The sequence below is a fragment of the Nyctereutes procyonoides genome, unplaced genomic scaffold, assembly GCF_905146905.1.
Source record: "Nyctereutes procyonoides isolate TBG_1078 unplaced genomic scaffold, NYPRO_anot_genome, whole genome shotgun sequence".
In the NCBI taxonomy this organism is placed as follows: Eukaryota; Metazoa; Chordata; class Mammalia; order Carnivora; family Canidae; genus Nyctereutes; species Nyctereutes procyonoides.
Genome location: NW_026575040.1, coordinates 25,255,693 through 25,276,136, shown reverse-complemented (window position 1 = coordinate 25,276,136; position 20,444 = coordinate 25,255,693). Strand labels below are relative to the sequence as shown.

Sequence of the window (20,444 nt, the reverse complement as noted above, 5' to 3'; positions counted from 1 at the left end):
TTTGTTTTTATTCCCACCCCAAATGGTGACCATACATCCCTAGGTCTATGAAATGAACTACCTACTTTTCAGAACGACGTATGGGTGTGGAGGCAAAGCAGGGAGCAGACAAAATTATACTGTCATTACAAATTTGTCTTTGTTCGTTTCCTTTACTGAAATCTAGAAGTTCTTTATGTTCTGCATTAATCCTCCCGTGATTCCTCTGTGAACTAAAGCAGCACTGACGGTGCTCAACTGACAACTCAAGTTTTACTAGCAATCAACAGTGTGACCTTCGGAAGTCACTTCACCTTTCATTTGTTCATTCAGTTCCTCTTACCTATGAAGAACCTATCTGCCGGGTGCTGCCTAAATACACAGTTCCTACCCTCAACTTGCTTACTTTGCAGCGGTAGTGATGGTGGAGGTGGTGAGGCGACCATAGGGAGGAAAAGAAATATGCAGCACTTATGAGAACTGTGAAGGAAATAAATATACTAGAATGATAGGATGGAAATGGTGTGCCTTTTGAGTAGGGTATCTAGGATTTCTCTAGGTAGCTGTAAAATGAAAGGGTTGAACTGGATGCAAAGAGTTCTTGGCTGTTTGAAAGACATGTATTTTGTTCTTTTCACTATTCATTGTGTTCTAGGAAGGCCCACCAATGCCTCCATTCTGGAGACAAGCAAATACATTTAGATGAAATGCTGCATCAATTTTATACCGCCTGATTATTAAATAATCCACGCAAAAGACGTAACTAAACAATTCAGCGTAATTTGGGGGTGTAGCTGCTGGTCACGAAAGAAAAAAAAGGCACCCTAACTCTAAAAAAAGGAAAGGAAAAAGCCACCTGAGGCGCCAGGTTATAACCGTGTCCTCAGACCTAACGCCCCAGGGCACAGAAAATAAACTCTGAGCGCGTCGGCGGGCGCTGGCGCGGGGGCCCGGCGGGTCCGGCCCCGGGTCCCCCAGCTCCGAGCGGCCCGGGGCGGCGCCCGACCGCGGCGGGGAGGAGGAGCCGTGGGCGGGGCCGGCGGGAAGCGGCCCCCGCCGAGCGCCAGGATTTCCGCGGGGCGAGGGCCGAGGGCGGAGGCTCCTGCCGCAGACGTCTCGGGACTACCTGGGAGCTCTGCCTCGCCGTGGTCACTGCGGAGGGAAGGAGGATCTAGCGCGATATGGCTACGGAGGGCCCTGCCACGCGTCGAGTCCAGGTGGCAGAACATCCCAGGTGGGGGAGAGCAGGCGCCGCGCTTGGGCACCGGCGGGGTAGGCCCGGTGGAGAGCGGCGGCGCCCCTGGCTCCTCGCCGGGCGCGGGCCGTGCTCCCCGGCGTGCACCGAAGCTTGCAAGAAGGCGCGCCCGGGCTTGCAAGAAAGGCCACGCCGCAGACCCTTTACACCTCGATCCCTATCAGGGGCTGGGTGTTTTCCTTCGTTCGTGCAGAGAGATCCTTCTTTCCCCCTGCTTGCGGAGGGTGGTACTCTTGCTGCCGGGCCTTAGCAGAAGTGCCCAAGTCGACTTTGAACCTCCTCTGTCTTTGTCTTGCCTGCCAGTCGGGACTGCTTTCGAAAGTCCCCTTCCTAAAATAGTCATCGAAAACAAACACCAAACCCACACAAAACCCCCTTGGTCTCTACATCCTTTTAAGCAAATCACAAAATCTGTGCACTGCCACTTAGGGAATTAATGGGCTGCCAGCGCCTAGCCACGGGGGTACTGTAGCTTAGGGAGACCTAGTGGAGGATCTTTTCGCTTGAGGGCATCTTGCGGATACTTTGTAGACGTACCTGGTTCTGGCCTACGAGGGAAATCTCCTAGAATGAAGTCTCTAGCCTGCTACTTTTTAGCCTCGCAGCTTTTCTAAGGTTGACTTGTCTCCCCCTTTGCTGTTTGTGATTTTTACTTCATTCCCTGTTAATTTTTTTTTTTTCTCTAGGGTTAAGCCCTCAAACTCTCCCTACTTCCTGGTTTTTCATCGTCATGTGACAGTTGATGATATTATAATTTACTAAAACTTGCAAATACTTTTTCACCTCTAAGAAAGCAGACAGTGGGTCTTTAGTTACCCAGAAGAAACAGTTTTTTTGGCATGGAGACCAGCAGGGCTTTAGACTACTTGTGTATGTCTTTGGATATTCCCTGGAGGTCCTTGGGAGGTAGTAATTGGATTTACACACTTGAATAAATTAGGACACATTCTGAAAGATAAGCTTCAAATAAAATTCATGAGAAATTCCCTATATGAAAATAATCTGGACCCTTGTAGTTCAGTTTTTTTTTTACATACAACATATCTGTGTATTAATTTCTTCTGTGTTCCCATCCGTTAGGATTTAATCATGATACTTACTATTTCTATAATTACCTGTGGGGGAAGGGAAATGGTGGTAATATGTACGAAAAGTGAAGAGTTGTTTACTAGGTTTCCTTGAAGCTGTTTCTTGCCTTTATGACTTTCACAGTATTCATTCACGCAACAGATATTTATTGTTAATATTTATTCTGTGCTGGCTGCAGAAGAGATCAGAATAATGGTCAGATAATTGTGTTGTGCCACTTCATGTTTTTCACTTTTGCATGAAATACAGTGATAAGTTTCAAGCAATGTTTCAGCCACTTATTCATTTTAACAGGGATGAGTTCAGTTAAATCTAGATAGTGTATCTCTAAGCCCACCTAACTGGTCATATGTTGAAATACGCTGAAGGGGAAAAAAATGCACAAGGGCCCCATGGTCAGACTACCTTCTTTGGAATTTCTACTAGTTCTTTAGAATGCCTCTTCAACTTCACATGATCATCCGAGTAAAGGCACTAGTCCATCACATTAAACATTTCAGTAAACTTAATTTCTTTTTTATTCTTTTTATATAAATGTCAAATAGAAATAGAAACTCTAATTTTATTTTTCTGCATTTCAATCTTGCATGCACCCTGTACTGTAAGACTTCTTCGAATTCCACTCTTTTAGCTTTCTTTGCGTTCTTAGGAGTGGTGTGTGTCTTCTCTTTTTCTTCTCTTTGGAATGAACTTTTAAATTGTTGGATTGTTATTATTTTTTTTTATAACAGCTTTATTGATACATAATTCACACACCATACAGTTCACTTGTTTAAAGTTTACAATTAAATGGTTTTTAGTATATTCACAGGATTGTACAACCATTGCTATAATTGAAGCTAGAACATTTTCATCATCCTCCAAAGAACTCTGTATCCCCTAAACTATCACCAGGCCCCCCATCCCACCCTCTCCTACCCTGCCCTAAGCAACCACTAATGTACTTTCTGTCTCTATAGATTTGCCTATTCTGGACATTTCAAATAAAAGGTATCATATAATATGTGGTTTTTGTGACTGGCTTCTTTACTTAATGTAATGTTATTAAGGTTCATTTATGTTGTAATATGTTATCAGTATGTCAATCCTTTTTATGCTTGAATAATGTTCCCTAGTGTGATATATCGCATTTTGTTTATCTGTTACTGGTTGATGAGCATTTGGGTTGTTTCCATCTTTTGGCTCTGTGAGTAATGATGCTACATGAATGCATTCTTAATATGGAAGATTTGGATTCTTTAAAAATATATTCATTAAAGCTTGAAAATCCCACAGTTCCTTTCCTCACTATAGTCTCTGATTGCTCTCCTATGCTGCCAATTCTTACTCCCGTCTTAGAAGTTATCCATTTGGTTTACATTCTTGCAATATCATTTTATCTTTATAGTATCACTGTATCTTTATATCATTATTACCATTTTTTTTTTTAAACTTATTTATTTATGATAGTCACAGAGAGAGAGAGAGAGAGGCAGAGACACAGGCAGAGGGAGAAGCAGGCTCCATGTACCGGGAGCCCGACGTGGGATTCGATCCCGGGTCTCCAGGATCGCGCCCTGGGCCAAAGGCAGGCGCCAAACCGCTGCGCCACCCAGGGATCCCATTATTACCATTTTTAATAAAAATGGTATCATTATATTCATACATGTGAAATTTATTTTTCTTTTATTTTTTTCACCTAACAATATTTCCCATAGATCCTGGCATATCATTCCATAAAGATTTATATCATTGTTTTTCTTTTTTTTTTCTTTAAGATTCTTTATTAGTTTATTCATGAGAGACAGAGAGAGAGACGCAGAGACACAGGCAGACGGAGAAGCTTGCTCCACACTGGGAGCCCGACATGGGACTCAATCCTGGGTCTCCAGGATCACGCCCTGGGCTGAAGTCGGTGCGAAACCGCTGAGCCACCTGGGCTGCCCTGTATCATTGTTTTTTAGGGCTGAGAGTATTTCATAGTATGAATACCATTATTTATTTAACCACTAAACTACCGTGTACATTTAAGTTTCCAATTTTTCACTCATATAAACAATGCTCCAGTAACCATCTTTGTACATGTATTTTTGAGTATTTTTGATGATATTTCTTTAAGCTTATTCATGGAAATGGAATCAAAGGTAATAAATATTTGAAATTTTGATAATTACTGCCAAATAGCCCTGCAAAAAAAAAGATGCTATTTGATTATCTATTTCTTGAGTTTTTAGGAAATCTTTATGTATGTATGCATTTTTTGCTATGAACAGATGTATTTTTGGATATAAACCATTTGTTGTTTTGCATATATTATATATTGTTCCCAGTCTAGCACTTTCCCTTTAACTTGATGATATCCTTTGTTGTGTAGACATTTTATACTTTATGCATTATAGTACCCTTGTATATGATATCACCCTTTCCTTATTCTGATTTCAGTGGGGAAGCTTCTAATATTTTGTCATTAAATAAGATGTTTACTATTTCTGATAAATAGCCTTTATTAAATTTAGGACATTTCTTTCTTTCCTAGGATGTCCATGGCTTTTTTTTTTAACTTTTAAATTTTATTTTAAAAAATTATTCATAGTTATTGAATATTTTTCTGTGGCATATTTTGAGAGGACCATGGAATTATATAGAGTTTTCGCCTTTTATTCTGTTGTAATAGTGCATTTAATTAATAGATTTCCTCCTACTATCTTTAGATTCCCAGAATAAACTCTGTTTGGTCACAAATATTAAATAATGTGTTTTGGATTAAAATTACCAACATTTTACTTAGGTTTTCTCTGTTTTCACAAGTGATAGTAGCCTATATTTTGCTTTTGGGGGCTGTTGTTTTAGCATCCGGGTTTTTCTGGCCTCTCAAAAGGAGATAGAAAGTGATATAGGAAAGATGTTAGGATTGGAAGCTGATGGCCAAGAAAATTCTTGAGATGTCTTTGGTGCAAAAAGATGGTTTTGTTAAAGCACAGGGACAAGACCTGTGGGCAGAAAGAGCTGCACTGGGATTGTGAGGGGTGGCAATTATATACCTTCAAGCTGAGAGGGGGTTAGAAGAAATTTTGGAAGCAAGGTTTCCAGGATCTTGAGGGGGCTAGCTATTGTTAGGTCATTTATTCTGTCCAATAAAACCTTAGTCTTGAGATCCTTCAGATGTATATTGGTGGGTCATAAGCTTGGGGGATGATTGCTAACAAATATCTTGGGGGGAGGTTTAGAGGTAAAGGAAATTTCCAAGGAAATTTTGTATGTGAAATAGACTTACAGGATTTGGGGGGGGGGGGGCGGTGGTCGGTCTAAGATTGCCTCTTGCCCTTAGCAAAGTGTCAGCATGTAGGCAGCTGAGTTCCTAGAAGAATGTCACTTTGCCTGTTTCAAAGACTTGCTGATGGACTGTAAGGAGTAAGGAAATTTAATTTTTCTTTTGCCTTTGTTTCCCACTTCAGAAAGGCTTTCCATAGCTTGTACTATTAGAACCATTTATAAAAACAAAGGATCATCTTTCTTTTAAGGTCTGGTAGAACTAACTCCTAACATTTTCTGGGCTTTGTTAAGGAGATTATTTCTGACTTACTTTTTCTGTGTCTCTTCTGGCAATTTTTAGAAATTTATATTTTCTTAGACAAATCACCCCTTTTTCTGTATTAAAAATTTTAAAAATCTTTCTTGAATCTATAGTCTCTTATTTCTCGTATTGATTTTGTATAATGAGACTCAAAATTTTTTTCTATATTACTGTTTTTATCAAAGAACCAGTTTCTAATTATTTGGACCATGTCTGCTATTTTCCCCCTAGTTCAGTAAATTCTGCATATATATATATATATATATATATATATATATATAAAGATTTTATTTATTTATTCATGAAAAACACAGAGAGGCAGAGACACAGGCAGAGAGAGAAGCAGGCTCCATGCAGGGAGCCTGATGTGGGCCTGGGTGGAAGGAAGGTGCTTAACCACTGAGCCATCCAGACGTCCCCGCTTTTCATTTTCCTTCTGATTTCTCTATTGCTATCTTCTTGTGCTATATTCATACTTTATTTATATTCATTATTTCTTGTTTTCCTATACTGAAGTTTTTTCTAAGTATCATTATGGTTGCATCTTGTAAGTTTTGATATATAAATCCCTGGTTATATTCTAAATAATTGTAACCTTGGCCTTAATATCTACTTTCTCTCAGCTTTATCTTTTTTTTAGATTTTATTCACCCATTTGACAGAGAGAGCGCAAGCAGGGGGAGTGGGAGAAGCAGACTTCACACTGAGCAGGGAGCCCAAAGTGGGGCTTGATCCCAGGACCCTGGGATCATGGCCTGAGCCGAGGCAGACACTTCACCGACTGAGCCACCTGGGCACCCCTACCTTTGAATTTCTGATCAGGAGGAATTTATTGTGAAGGTTTCCCCTCCCTCAGTGACAGTCATCTATGCTTTGAAATGCCCTTTTTAACATTCATCACATTTTCAAAATAACAATTAAAATCATAAATAATAATTTTAGCATGCTTATAAAACCCTCAAAACAGGGGGGCCTGGGTGGCTCAGTCAGTTAAGTGTTGACTCCTGATTCTGGCTCAGATCATGATCTCAGGGTCTTGAGATCAAGGCCTGTGTGGGGCTCTGCACTCAGCAAGAGACTCCTTGGAATTCTCTCCTCCCTCTGACACTTTCCCCCTCCCTCCCTCCCTCTCAAATAAATAAATGCTTTTTAAAAAAAGATTTATTTATTTGAGAGAAAGCGTGTATGAGAGAGAGAACTAACAGGGGCAGAGGGAGAAGCAGACTCCTTGCTGAGGTGGAAGGAAGCCTGATGTGGGCCTTGATCCCAGGACCCTGCGTAACCAACTCAGTTGCCCAGGTGCCCTCAAATAGATAAATAAATCTTGAAAAAAAAATCCTCAAAACAAAACTTTGCAGTGAGTTCTGTTATTATCCTCAATTTGTAGTTGTGGAAAGTAAGATATTGAACTCACATAAATCACTATTATAAGAGAGGACTTTTTTTCTCCCTCTTAGATTTAGTAGCTTGGGTCCTCAAGGTCACACTGCCAAAGGTAGATTAACAGGAGAAAAAGTTTATTTCACATCCACTAGGGGGTTTCACAGAAAAGCGGTAAAATCCTCAGAAGTGGTTGGATCTAGGAATTTATATTATTTTAACAAGATGATAGATTGCGAGAAGTGAGTAGGCAAAGGAACGCTGTTTGGGCTTCTAGGGGTGGTAAGTAGTGGGGGACTATATGGGGAGAACTAATGGAAGGTAAGGGTTATTTTAGTAAGTTTTGTTTATGTAGACTCCAGTCCGTGAAAACTCTAGTGATGAGTCATCTCTTGGTGTGGGAGAGGGGAGGAGAGACACTTTCACAAAGGGAAGGAGAAATGTATGTCCTGCTTTTAAGCAGACAGAGGGAGGGTAGAGAGTGCTTCCTGTGTCTGCTATTTCTTGTGGCCTTCTGCTCAAGATAATCCTATGTCAAATGGCATATTATTGGAGTGGCATTATTCTGATCCCTTTCACCATAAAAATACATATTAACCAATTATTCATAGTAGTAAAAATTAATATTTTCTGTAATGTGTGACTAGGTATCCTGATATTGAAGAGGAAACCAAAGCACAGACAGGGTGGGAGACTTGCCTAAGGTCACAATGGCAAACTAAAGATACATACTTTGTCTCCTGAAATTTTAATTCCTTCATCTCTGCGGTTAGCTATATGATCACCCTGGTGTTTTCTGAGAATCAGTCCTTATACTAAAATCTACTTCAATTACTGTAATCATAATTTTTTTTCTCAAGTTCTGTTACTAAAACTTCTATTTTATATATATAGACATATATATATCACATAAATGTGATATATCTTAAGTCAAAAGCATTCAGAGCACCAGATTCAGCAATTTGTATGGTGATCTTTTGGCTAGTTCTGCCTTTAACAGTATAATCTTTGTAGGAGCTATTATTTTCATATTGAAAATACTCATTGTACTTTTCAGGAGGGGGATACTTTAAATGACCATCTTTTAACAAATGGAGTCTTGCTGGTGATGCCCAGAGCTTTGAAATCCAGCTACTTCCCCAATTACAGCCATACTGCTTCATTATTAGAGGATTAGGTATGAAGTTTAGAAAAACATTGTACACTTCAGTTCTTTCTATTCTTAGAGAGAAATACTTTTCTTGTTTCCTTTTATAGCCTCCATGCATTTGAATTTCAAAGGGAGGAATGTTGAATGGTAAGCCTCCAGCACTGGGCAGTTATAATAAAGCGAGTACAGACTGCCTTCCTGAGGTAGTCTGGGAAAACGGCACATTTGAGAACCCAAAATCATTTCATTAAAGCACATTTTAGGAGATGAATTTATTTTAACTTTGCTGTTAGCACTTCACTTTATTTGTGTTTGCAGTGCTTATAAAAGCAAATTAATAAGGATTCAAATTCAGCGGAACTTGAATTTTGTCTGCATATGATTTCCACAAGCAGAAACAACATGAACCTCTTTTTGAGGCTAGTGGGGTAATGGAAGCCAGAAAACTAGGAGTTACATGCTTCTCCCTCTCTCTCACTCTTTCTTACTTCTAATTGGTCACCAATTTCTATGGATTTGACTTTTTGAATATCACCTTAATTTAATTTTCACCTTTCTCTATCCTATCACTAATGTACCCTCAGCCTTTTTCTCTAGGTTCACTACAAATGGCCATCTATTGGATTTCCTTTTTTTTTTTTTTGCTTTGTCTTCCTATAACCCATCTTTCATACATTTCTCAATGAGCTTTTTCAGGTGTAAAACTGATTAATATCATGCTATCTGTAAATTGTGTTCACATTCATTGCCTATGGGTTAAAAGCCAGATTCCTTAATAGGCCCTTTAAGACCTGGAGCTTGATTACCACAAGCCTCCTCCTCTGATGTATTTAAATCCTAATTATAATTTTCTGAATACAGTATGTTGGGTCTTTTCATTCCATTTGCCTAGAATACATCACTTCATCCCACTTGTCTGACATCATCCTTTAAAATTCAACTATTATTGTTTCTTGGGGAGCCTTCTCTAACTTATCCTCCCCCTTCTGGATTTATTTTACCACCTTCTACAGTAGGGATGAAATAGCTTTTCTCTGTGCTCCCAAAGGACTGTGTTTTTCTGGCTTATCACTCTATTGTCTCTATATTGTACTTTATAGTTTAGCTATCTTTCTTTTCTGCCAGATTTTTCCTAGAGGCCAGGGGCTGTTATTAATTTCTAAGAGTACTTAGAAAAGCACTAGTAAATGCTTCTTTAAAAACAAAAAAAATTTTTTTAAGTAGGGCTTGAACTCGACCTTGAGATCAAGAGTCAGATGCTTAACCCACTGAGCCACCCAGGCACGCCTTAAAATTTTTTTAGTTATTTTGGAATAACTTCACGTGCATAAAAGTCAAATATAGTAAAAAAAATTACCATATACTCTTATCCCAGATTCTCCAAGTGGTAACATTTTACCTTAATTGCTTTATAATTTTTTGTTTAATATATGCATACGTTCTTCTTACATATATAATATATATTATAAATTATTATTTGTAATGAATATATTATTTATAATAATAACTATATTATATAGTTATTGTATATTTAATTATATATTATATATTATCATTAATATATGAGAATTTACTGATGTGTTCTTTATGACTTAATATATGATGAATATTTGTGAATATTCCATGCTTTCTTAAGTTATATACCCCATTATCAGAGTATGATGTTAAGTATATGTACATATTCATAATCTACTTGATCAATTTTGTTGTTTGAGTTATTCTTTCTTTTGTCCATCTGATCTGTTATTATACTGAGAATGGTATTTTTTAAGTCTCTTATTGTTAGTATATTCCTGTCTGTATTTCCTTACATTCCTTATAATTTTTGCCTTATTAAAATGGTTGTAGTTTCATTTGGAGGCATTTCTTAAACTATTACCTTCATTTTGAAGCCCTCAGCATTAAGAATTTTCCTTGTATGCTCTTTGGCTTACATTCTATGATGTTTGATATCAAGATTACTACCTCTGTTTTCTTATTGTTTCCTAAGCTCTGCCAACCAGATTATCTTTTTTGAGAATTTGAATCAATGGGCACAGAGATCTAATCAGATACTATGGGACATTGGAGCCATTAAATCTTGTAGAGTTGAGGTTACAGTGTCATGAAAACGGAAGGTATGGAGGAACAGAAACTAAGATGCTAACAGAGGCAACTGAAATGTGAACAGCATTGAGCAAAGGGAAGTAGAGATGGTGTCTTTGGAGGGATGATGGAATTAGACATGAAAAGAGAACCAAAGACACTAATATAAGCAGTTTCTGATGGCTGTCTGATTCTTTAGAGGCCATCTTGAATAACTTCCAAAGATATTCAACATCTCTTTCTATTATTATAATAAATTTACTTTTTCCTTGAGCTGGTTTTGGTGTGATTTTCTATTTCTTACAATGAATTCATCTTTAAGATCGATTAATTAATGAGTCTTGAATATAGTAAGCTTTTATAGATATTTATTGTCCTGGTGTTATTATTCAGATACACTATGATGTGGGATGATAATCAAGGAGACGTATTCATTCATAGAAGTGTTTTGAGATTACTTAATGGTATAAAATTATTAAATCTATTATAAGACTTTTGGATCTAGAGGAGGCCTATAAGGAATATTTAGTTATATTCTCTATAATTTCACAGAAGAGAGGCCAAGGGAAAATGATTTGCCCCACTGGAATTAGAACTGTGGTCTCCTGATATCCAGTCTAGTTTTCATTTGACTACTTGTACTGGGTTGCATAATGACTCCTCACCCCCAACCCATTCATGTCCATCTGGAACCTCAGAATGTGACCTTATTTGGATTAGCATCTTTATATAATTATTTTATCAAGTTAAGATGAGATCATAGTGAATGAAGGTGGGCTCTAATTTGCTAAGACTGGTGTCCTTATAAAAAGGAAAAACAGAGACACAGATAGAGACACACAGGGAATTCTATGTGGTGACAAAGGCAAAATTTGGAGTGATGCAGTTGTAATCCAAGGAATGCCAAGGATGGATGGCTATTACCAGAAAGTAGAAAAAGGCAAGGAAGGATTCTCCCTTACAGGTTTTAGAGGTGCATGGCTCTGCTAACACTCTGGTTTTGGACTTCTAGCCTCTAGAACAGTGAGACAATAAATTTTTATTCTTTTAAACTACCCAGTTTGTAGTATTATGGTAGCCCTAGGAAACTGAAACACTACCCCATACTCTTTCTTTTAGTATAGAGATCCTTCTCTGAATATCATTAAGAATTCTACAAAAAGTTATATTCTTTGTACTTGAGGGAAATAGTTTTTCCTGTTGAATACATTAGTCTTTTTTACTCTTCTGTGTTCTTAGCTATACACTTGTGTCACTTAGGGAATTATCGTATTGTCGTATCCTAGGATTTTCAAAGAAGTATGTCAGTAAAAGAATTTTGCTTTTCTTTTTAGAGATAATTAATGGTGGTAGGCATATGAAATGTGTGTATGTATATTTTATGGATTTTTCTGTGATACAGATATTGTGATGTATTGTACTCTTGCTTTCAGATTGCTGAAGCTAAAAGAGATGTTTAACTCTAAGTTTGGATCCATTCCCAAGTTTTATGTTCGAGCACCAGGAAGAGTCAACATAATAGGTATTTCAGAAGTTCCTTCTCTTGACTCCTAACTCTTGGAAATGAACAAGGGGTACTGGAAGGGGAAGTGAGCGGGCGGATGGGGTGACTGGGTGATGGGCACTGAGGGGGGAGCACTTGACGGGATGAACACTGGGTGTTATATGTTGGCAAATCGAACTCCAATAAAAAAATAAACAAAAAACAACAATAAAAAACAAACAAACAAAAAGAAGTTCCTTTTCTAATTTTTTTTCCTCCTTTGGTAAGATTGAAATTTTTGTTAAAATCCTGTTTTTTTTTCTTAATTTTTCCCAGGAGAACTGAGAAGAGTATTTCATATAGTAAGATAAGCTTTTGTATTAGGGAACACACTATGTTTTCATCTATCCCAATGCATGTTATTAATGTTAATTTTTTCCACTTATTTAAAAAATTTGTTGAAACCTGGTTATTGATATTGTTTTCATGGGCAGCCCAGGTGGCTCAACGGTTTAGCACTGCCTTCAGCCCAGGGCCTGATCGTGGAGACCCAGGATCAAGTCCCACATCGGGCTCCCTGCATGGAGCCTGCTTCTCCTCTGCCTGTGTCTCTGCCTCTCTCTCTGTGTCTCTCATGAATAAATAAATATAATATTTAAAAAAAAGATATTGTTTTCATGAAAGACGAAAAGATTTTTTTTTGTGCTGCAGGTTAAATTTTTAATTTGTGGTGAAAACTCTTGGTGGTTTTACATTTATTCATTGGATTGGAAGAATACTGGGAAGCCCTTTTAAAAGTGTAGTGACATGTTGGGAGCACCTGGGTGGCTCAATCGGTTAAGTGTCTGCCGTTGGCTCAGGTCATGATCTTAGGGCCCTGGGATCAGAGGCCTGAGTCAGCTCCCTGCTTGTCAGGGAGTCTGTTTCTGCCTCTGGCTCTGTCCCTTCCCCTCCCCTCGTCCATCCCCCATCCACCCAGGATGGGTAGGAAATATCAGAAAGGGAGACAGAACATAAAGACTCCTAACTCTGGGAAGTGATCTAGGGGTGGTGGAAGGGGAGGAGGGCAGGGGGCGGGGGTGAATGGATGATGGGCACTGAGGGGGGCACTTGATGGGATGAGCACTGGGTGTTATTCTGTATGTTGGTAAATTGAACACCAATAAAAAATAAATTTATTATTAAAAATTTTTTTCTATAATTAAAAATGTAAGCATACAAAAAATAGTTGGAGTAATATAATGAACTCCCATGTAACTGATATCTAGCTTCAATTATTATTAACTCAGGCGACTTATTTTACTTTGAGGCAAATAATGGCGGCTTTTTTTTTTTTTTAAAAAAAAGGGATGTTTGAGCATGGTTAAATGAAGGAGGGAGGGGGAATGGAGTAAAGCCAGTGGAGAGAGAGATTGTAGATAACTGAGAAGGGAGGAACTGATGGAGCAGATTTCCTGAAGGCAAGAGGGGCTGGTATCTAGGGCATCAGAAGAGGGCAGCTTTGACTCTTTTAGCAGCAGGCAAAGAAAGAAAAGGATGCAGTTTCATGTAGATAAATGTATAACTTTCTCCTTGTGAAACCAGTTTTATATCCCTGTCTTTTTGAAGGAAGTTTGTGAGAATGACAGCTTTGAAAACCACTTCTCCATCATTGTCAATCCATAAAAAAGAACCCAACTCTTTATCATTTCATTTTATTTTTATCTTTTTTTTTGAAAGATTTATTTATTCATTAGACACACACACACACACACACACACACAGAGAGAGAGAGAGAGAGAGAGAGAGAGAGAGAGAGAGAGGCAGAGACACAGGCAGAGGGAGAAGCAGGCTCCATGCAGGGAGCCTGACATGGGACTCCCTGTGGGAGGCCTGCTTCTCCCTCTGCCTATGTCTGTGTCTCTCTCTGAATAAATAAATAAAGTCTTAAAAAAAATTGGTTAGGCATTTAGTTATGCCACAAATTTGAATAAAGCAAAGTCCTCAACTTAGCGTGTTGGCTAATAAGGAAGGATGAGGTAATGTAAGGCAGAGTGTGCTAAAGGCTTCAATTGTTCATATTTTAAAAAATTACTTCTTTATTTATTCATGAGAGACACAGAGAGAAAGAAGCAGATACACAAGCAGAGAGAATAGCAGGCTTCATGCAGGGAACCTAATGTGGGATTCGATCTGGGGACTCCAGGTTCACGCCCTAGGCCGAAGGCAGACATTCAACTGCTGAGCCACCCAGGAGTCCCTTCAATTGTTCATATTTAACAAAGTAATAGGAAAGAGCAACAGAGAAATGAGATAGTAGTTTTTTTGATACTCCATTTAACTAGTCACAAAACAAGATGTTTGAAGAAGATCACTGAATTATAAAGTAGAAAGAAACTTGTAAGATTTAAAGGAATCTAAAAATTAACAGAAATTAATAAATAACATACTTATTCTAGCAGATGTTTCAGGCTAGAATGTCTGGGAGAAAAAGAGAACTGAATCGTTTCCATTGCATAGTATTTTTATTTTCTGTTAAAACCTGACTTGTGGTCAAATTTTTCTTGTATATCAGCCTACTTTGAGTTTCTCTTATTTTTTATGCTGCAATATTAAAAATTCTTTCTCTTTTTTTTCTAGGAGAACATATAGATTATTGTGGGTACTCTGTTCTTCCTATGGCTATAGAACAAGATATGTTAATAGCTGTGGAGCCTGTGAAAACACAAACTCTTCAACTAGCCAATACAAATCCCTTGTACCTGTGAGTATTTAGGATTGATACTATGTGTAATGGGGTGTGTGTGTGTGTATGTGTGTGTATTCATATCCAAATGAACTCTTTAGAAGAAATCAAATTTGTAATAAATCATTGAATTTATTGAAAATTTACATCTTAAAAAAAAAAAGAAAATCTATATCTTACTTCCCAAGAGTCTGAGGCTTCTCTTTCATATTTTTCATTTGCTCATTCATTTGAGAAACATTTCCTGAAGACTTACTATGTGTATGGCATTGTTTTAGATACTGGGCCATACAAAACTTAAAATAACTCTGTCCTTTCCCCGAAGGTATTTATTATCTGTGTAGGTAGCTATCTTCAGCCAAATCAATGGTGGTGCCTTTCTGGTATTACTGGGGCACCCTCTAATTCTCTCATCATAACATTTTATCACATTATATTATGATTACCTGCTTACTTGCCTGTATTCTCCCAGTAGATCATAAACTCTGTGACTTCAGGTACTGTTGTATCTCCAGTGCTGTAGGCTCAGTGTCAAACTTCAAGTCTTGTGCATAATATATATAAGTTTCTAGTGCATATGTTTTATCAAGTTAGGGACATACTTTGTATTTCCTCTTGTTTTTGAGTTCTTAGTTTGCTGAGATTAAAAGAAATTTGTTAATGGGTATTGAATTTTATTAAATCTCTATTCAGTATTAAATAATGGTTTAAAAAAAGTACTATGAATTACACAGATGGGTTTTCTTTCTTTTTTAAGATTTTATTTATTTATTCATGAGAGGCACACGGAGAGAGGCAGAGACACAGGCAGAGGAAGAAACAGGTTCCCTGTAGGGAGCCTGATGCAGGACTCCATCCCAGGACCCCAGGATCATGCCCTGAACCAAAGGCAGATGCTCAACCACTGAGCCACCCAAGTGCCCCTGATGGGTTTTCTAATGTTGAGCTATTTGTCGCATTCCCGGATATGTCCTACTTGCTTATAGTATAGTTTGATGGACTTGATTTGCTAATTACAAAAAAAGATTTAGGAATATGTTTGGCACCTTGTATTTTTGGCTTATTATTCATTGGCTAGTTTGCTTACACAGTAATACTTGTTCATTCAGTGAATATTTTTTGTGTGCCATTAATAAGGCACAATACAGGTTGTGCAAAATACAGAAATTTCTGACTTTTATGTCCTAGCCTCAGCAATCAGACAACAAAAAGAAATAAAAGGCATTCAAATTGGCAAAGAAAAAGTCAAAATCTCCCTCTTCACCGATGACATGATCCTGTACATAGAAAACCCAAAAGACTCCACCCCAAGGTTGCTAGAACTCATACAGCAATTTGGCAGTGTGGCAGGATACAAAATCAATGCCCAGAAGTCAGTGGCATTTCTATACACTAACAATGAGACTGAAGAAAGAGAAATTAAGGAGTCAATCCCATTTACAATTGCACCCAAAAGCATAAGATACCTAGGAATAAACCTAACCAAAGAGGTAAAGGATCTATACCCTAAAAACTACAGAACACTTCTGAAAGAAATTGAGGAAGACACAAAGAGATGGAAAAATATTCCATGCTCATGGATTGGCAGAATTAATATTGTGAAAATGTCAATGCTCCCAGGGCAATTTACCCGTTTAATGCAATCCCTATCAAAATACCATGGACTTTCTTCAGAGAGTTGGAACAAATTATTTTAAGATTTGTGTGGAATCAGAAAAGACCCCGAATAGCCAGGGGAATATTAAAAAAGAAAACCATAGATGGGGGCATCACAATGCCAGATTTCAGGTTGTACTACAAAGCTGTGGTCATCAAGACAGTGTGGTACTGGCACAAAAACAGACACATAGATCAGTGGAACAGAATAGAGAATCCAGAAGTGGACTCAACTTTATGGCCAACTAATATTTGACAAAGGAGGAAAGACTATCCACTGGAAAAAAGTCTCTCCAATAAATAGTGTTGGGAAAATTGTACATCCACATGTTGAATTCTTTAAAGAAAACTTTAAATTGCCTCAAACACAGTTTTGTGTCATTATTTGTAAGCATTTAAAACTGTCTACATAATAATTTGTTGTATTGATTTACTCAAATTTACTTAACCATTCCCACCATCATAAATATATGGTTTCAGTTTCATTTTTTCTACAAAAGCAGAGCCTGAGACAGACCTGAATGAAAGTAGAGTATTTGGAATATGATCCCAGGTATGGAACTCAAACAACATGGAGAATGATTTAGGGAGGCAGAGATGATTCCTAAGGTAGGTAGTCCTTGCTGTAGGTAAGGGGCTTCATTCTACCAGCACTGCTAGGAAGTATGAGCATGCCTCCCAGAATTGTCCACATGTTGTGCAACATTCATTGCTTGGAGGTACCATAATTTATCTATTCACCATTGATGAGCATTTAGATAGCTTTGGCTATTATGAACAATGCTGTTGTGGATATTTGTATACAAATCTGTGTGTGGACATGTATTTCATTTTCTTGGGTAACTATCTGGGACTATCTAGTTCACCTTTTTAAGAACTTGCCTAACTGTTTTCCAAAGTGGTTGTACCATGTTTCATTCCTACTACTAATGTATGAGAGTTCCATTTGCTCTACATTTTTGCTATCATGTCTTTTTAAAATTTTGGTCACTCTCATAAGTGTGTAGTATTACCACATTGTGGTTTTTATTTTTAATTTTAATTTCTGTAATGATGTTGAACATCTTTTCATGTACTTGTCACCTAGATATCTTATTTGTTGAAGGGCATATTCAAATCTTTTGCCCATTTTTAAGCAGGATTTTCATTTACTATTGACCTGTAAGATTTTCTTTTATACTGTAGCTTACAAGTCCTTGTCAGATTAATATTTTATAAATATTTTCATCCAGTCTGTGACTTGGATTTTCATTTTCTTTACTATGTCTTTTGAAGAATAATAGTTTTTAACTTTGATGAAGTACAATTTATTCATTTTTTCATGATTTATATAGTTTTTAAAAAAGATTTAATTTATTTATTTGATATATAGGGGGAGAGAGAGAGAGAGAGAGAGAGAGAGAGAGAGAGCATGAGTGGAAAGGGAGAGGGAGGGACAGAGGGAGAGGGAGAAGCAGACTCTCCACTGAGCAGGGAGCCTAACTTGGAGTTCTATCCCAGGGACCTGGGATCATGGCATAAGCCAAAGGCCAATGCTTAACTGATTGAGCCACCCAGGTGCCCCTCATGGTTTGTAGTTTTTGGCTGTTTTTAAGCACCCTTTGCCAAACCCAAGGCACTAAAAGTTTTTCTAGTGTTTTCTTCTAGAAATTTTATGATTTTAGCACTTATATTTAGGTCTATGATCCACCTTGAATTAATATTTGTATGTAGCATGAGATAAGGGTTGAGGTTTATTTTTTTGCATATGGCTATCCAATTGTATCCCACCATTTATTGGAAAGATTATCATTTCCCATTGAATTATCTTGGCAACCTTTGTTGGAAAACAGGTGACAATAAATGTATGGATCTGTTTCTGGACTCTATTCTGTTTATTGTTGCATTTGTCTATCTTTTTTTAAAGATTTGTTTATTTATTTGAAAGAGAGAGAGAGAGAGAGAGCATGAACACATGCATAAGCAAGGGGAGGAACAGAGGGAGAGGGAGGTAATCTCAAGGAGACTTCCCACTGAGCATGGAGCTCCACTCAGGGCTCGATGTCATGACCCTGAGATCATGACCTGAGCCGAAATCAAGAGTCAGATGCTTAACTGACTGAGCCATCCAGGTGCCCCATATATTTGTCTGTCTTTATGCCAATATCACATTATCTGAAAACCATAGCTTTTTAAAAAATTTTTTTGACTACGGTTGATATACAATGTTACATTAGTTTCAGGTGTACAACATAGTGATCCAACTTCTTTATACCTTCTGTTATGCTCATAAATATGGCTACCATCTGTCACCATACAATACTATTACAATATCATTGACTATATTCCCTATCCTGTGCCTTTTATTCTGGTGACTTACTCATTCCATAACTGGAAACCTGAATCTCCCCCTCTTTTTTGCTCATCCCCTTACTCCCTTCTGGCAACCATCAGTTTATTCTCTGTTTTTAGATCTGGTTCTGCTTTTTGTTATTTATTCATTTGCTTTGTTTTTTAGATCCCCCATATAAGTGAAATCATATGGCATTTGTCTTTCTCAGTCTGACTTATTTCACTTTTCATAATACCTTCTATGTCCATCCACATTGTCACAAATGACAAGATCTCATCCATTTTATGGCTGAGTAACATTTCAGTATATATATGTACTACATTTTCCTTATCCATTGATCACTAAGTTGGACACTTAGGTTGCTTCCATATCTTGGCTATTATAAATAGTGCTGCAATAAACATAGGGGAGCATATATCTTTTTGAATTAGTGTTTTCATTTTCTTTGAGTAAATACTTAGTAGTGGAATTACTGCATTGTATGATATTTCTTATTTTTTTAAGGATTTTATTTATTCATTTGAGAGAGTGTGAGAGAGCGCATGAGCTGAGGGAGGGGCAGAGGGAGAGGAAGAAGCAGACTCCCCGCTGAGCAGAGAGCCCAACACAGTGCTTGATTCTAGAACCTGAGATCATGACCTGAGCCAAAAGCAGACAACCATCTGAGCCACGCAGGTGCCCCACCTTGTATGATGTTTCTATGTTTAATTTTTTGAGGGACCTCCATATTGTTTTCCCCAGTGGCTTTATTGATCTATACTCCCACCAACAATGCATGAGGGTTCCTTTTTCTCCATGTCCTGTCCTTTTGATCCTAGCCATTCTGATAGGTGTGAGGTAATATCTCATTGTGGTTTTGATTTGCATTTGCTTGATGATTAGTGATGCTGAGCATCTTTTTGCGTGTCTGTTGGCCATCTGTGTATCTATTCAGATCCTCTCCTCATTTTATAATTGGATTGTTTGGGTTTTTTGATATGAGTTGTATAATTTCTTTGTATAGTTTGGTTATTAACTTTTATTAGATATATCATTTGCAAATATCTTCTTCCATTCAGTAGGTTGCCTTTTTATTTTGCTGATGGTTTTTTTTTATTTTGATATAGTCCCAGTAGTTTATTTTTTTTATAATAAAAATATAAACTTGCCTGAGGAGACCTATCTTGAAAAATGTTGCTACTACTGATGTCAGAAATTATTGCCTGTGTTCTCTTATGGATTTTATGGTTTCAGATCTCACATTTAGCCATTTTGAGTTTGTTTTTGTGCAGTTTTAGAAGTGGGTCCAGTTTCATTCTTTTGCATGTAGTTATCCAGTTTTCCAGCACCATTCATTGATGAGACTGTCTTTTCCCCATGGTATAGTCTTATCTCATTTGTTATAGATTAATTGACAATATATATGTGGGTTTAATTCTGGGCTCTGTATTCTCTTCCCTTGATCTAGGTGTCTGTTTTTGTGCCAGTACCATACTGTTTTGATTACTACAGCTTTGTAGTATATATTGAAATCTGGAATTGTGATACCTCTACTTTTGTTATTCTTTCTCAAGATCACTTTTGGTATTTGGGATCTTTTGTCCTGTACAAATTTTAGGATTATTTTTTCTAGTTCTGTGAAAAATGCTTCTGGTACTTTGATAGGGTTTGCATTGAATTTGTAGATTGTTTTGGATAATATAGACATTTTATCAATATTAATTCTTCCAATCCATGAACATAGAATATCTCTCCATATGTTTGTGTATGTTTGTGTT

General features: G+C 37.5%; 1 protein-coding gene across 3 annotated transcripts in view; it reads left to right on the top strand.

The window, feature by feature from the left end:
• Positions 1-20,444, top strand: part of GALK2 (galactokinase 2) — a 129,920-nt gene that overhangs the window by 5,215 nt on the left and 104,261 nt on the right. For 2 of the 3 annotated variants that reach the window (XM_055319911.1, XM_055319909.1), the window contains exons 1-3: positions 1,040-1,213; positions 11,925-12,013; positions 14,594-14,717. In XM_055319911.1, coding sequence (XP_055175886.1) covers positions 1,161-1,213; positions 11,925-12,013; positions 14,594-14,717 — 266 coding nt within the window. In that variant the 5' untranslated portion in view covers positions 1,040-1,160. Of the gene's footprint in view, positions 1-1,039; positions 1,214-11,924; positions 12,014-14,593; positions 14,718-20,444 lie in introns of those variants that run through there. The other variant, XM_055319910.1, reaches the window with a different exon arrangement.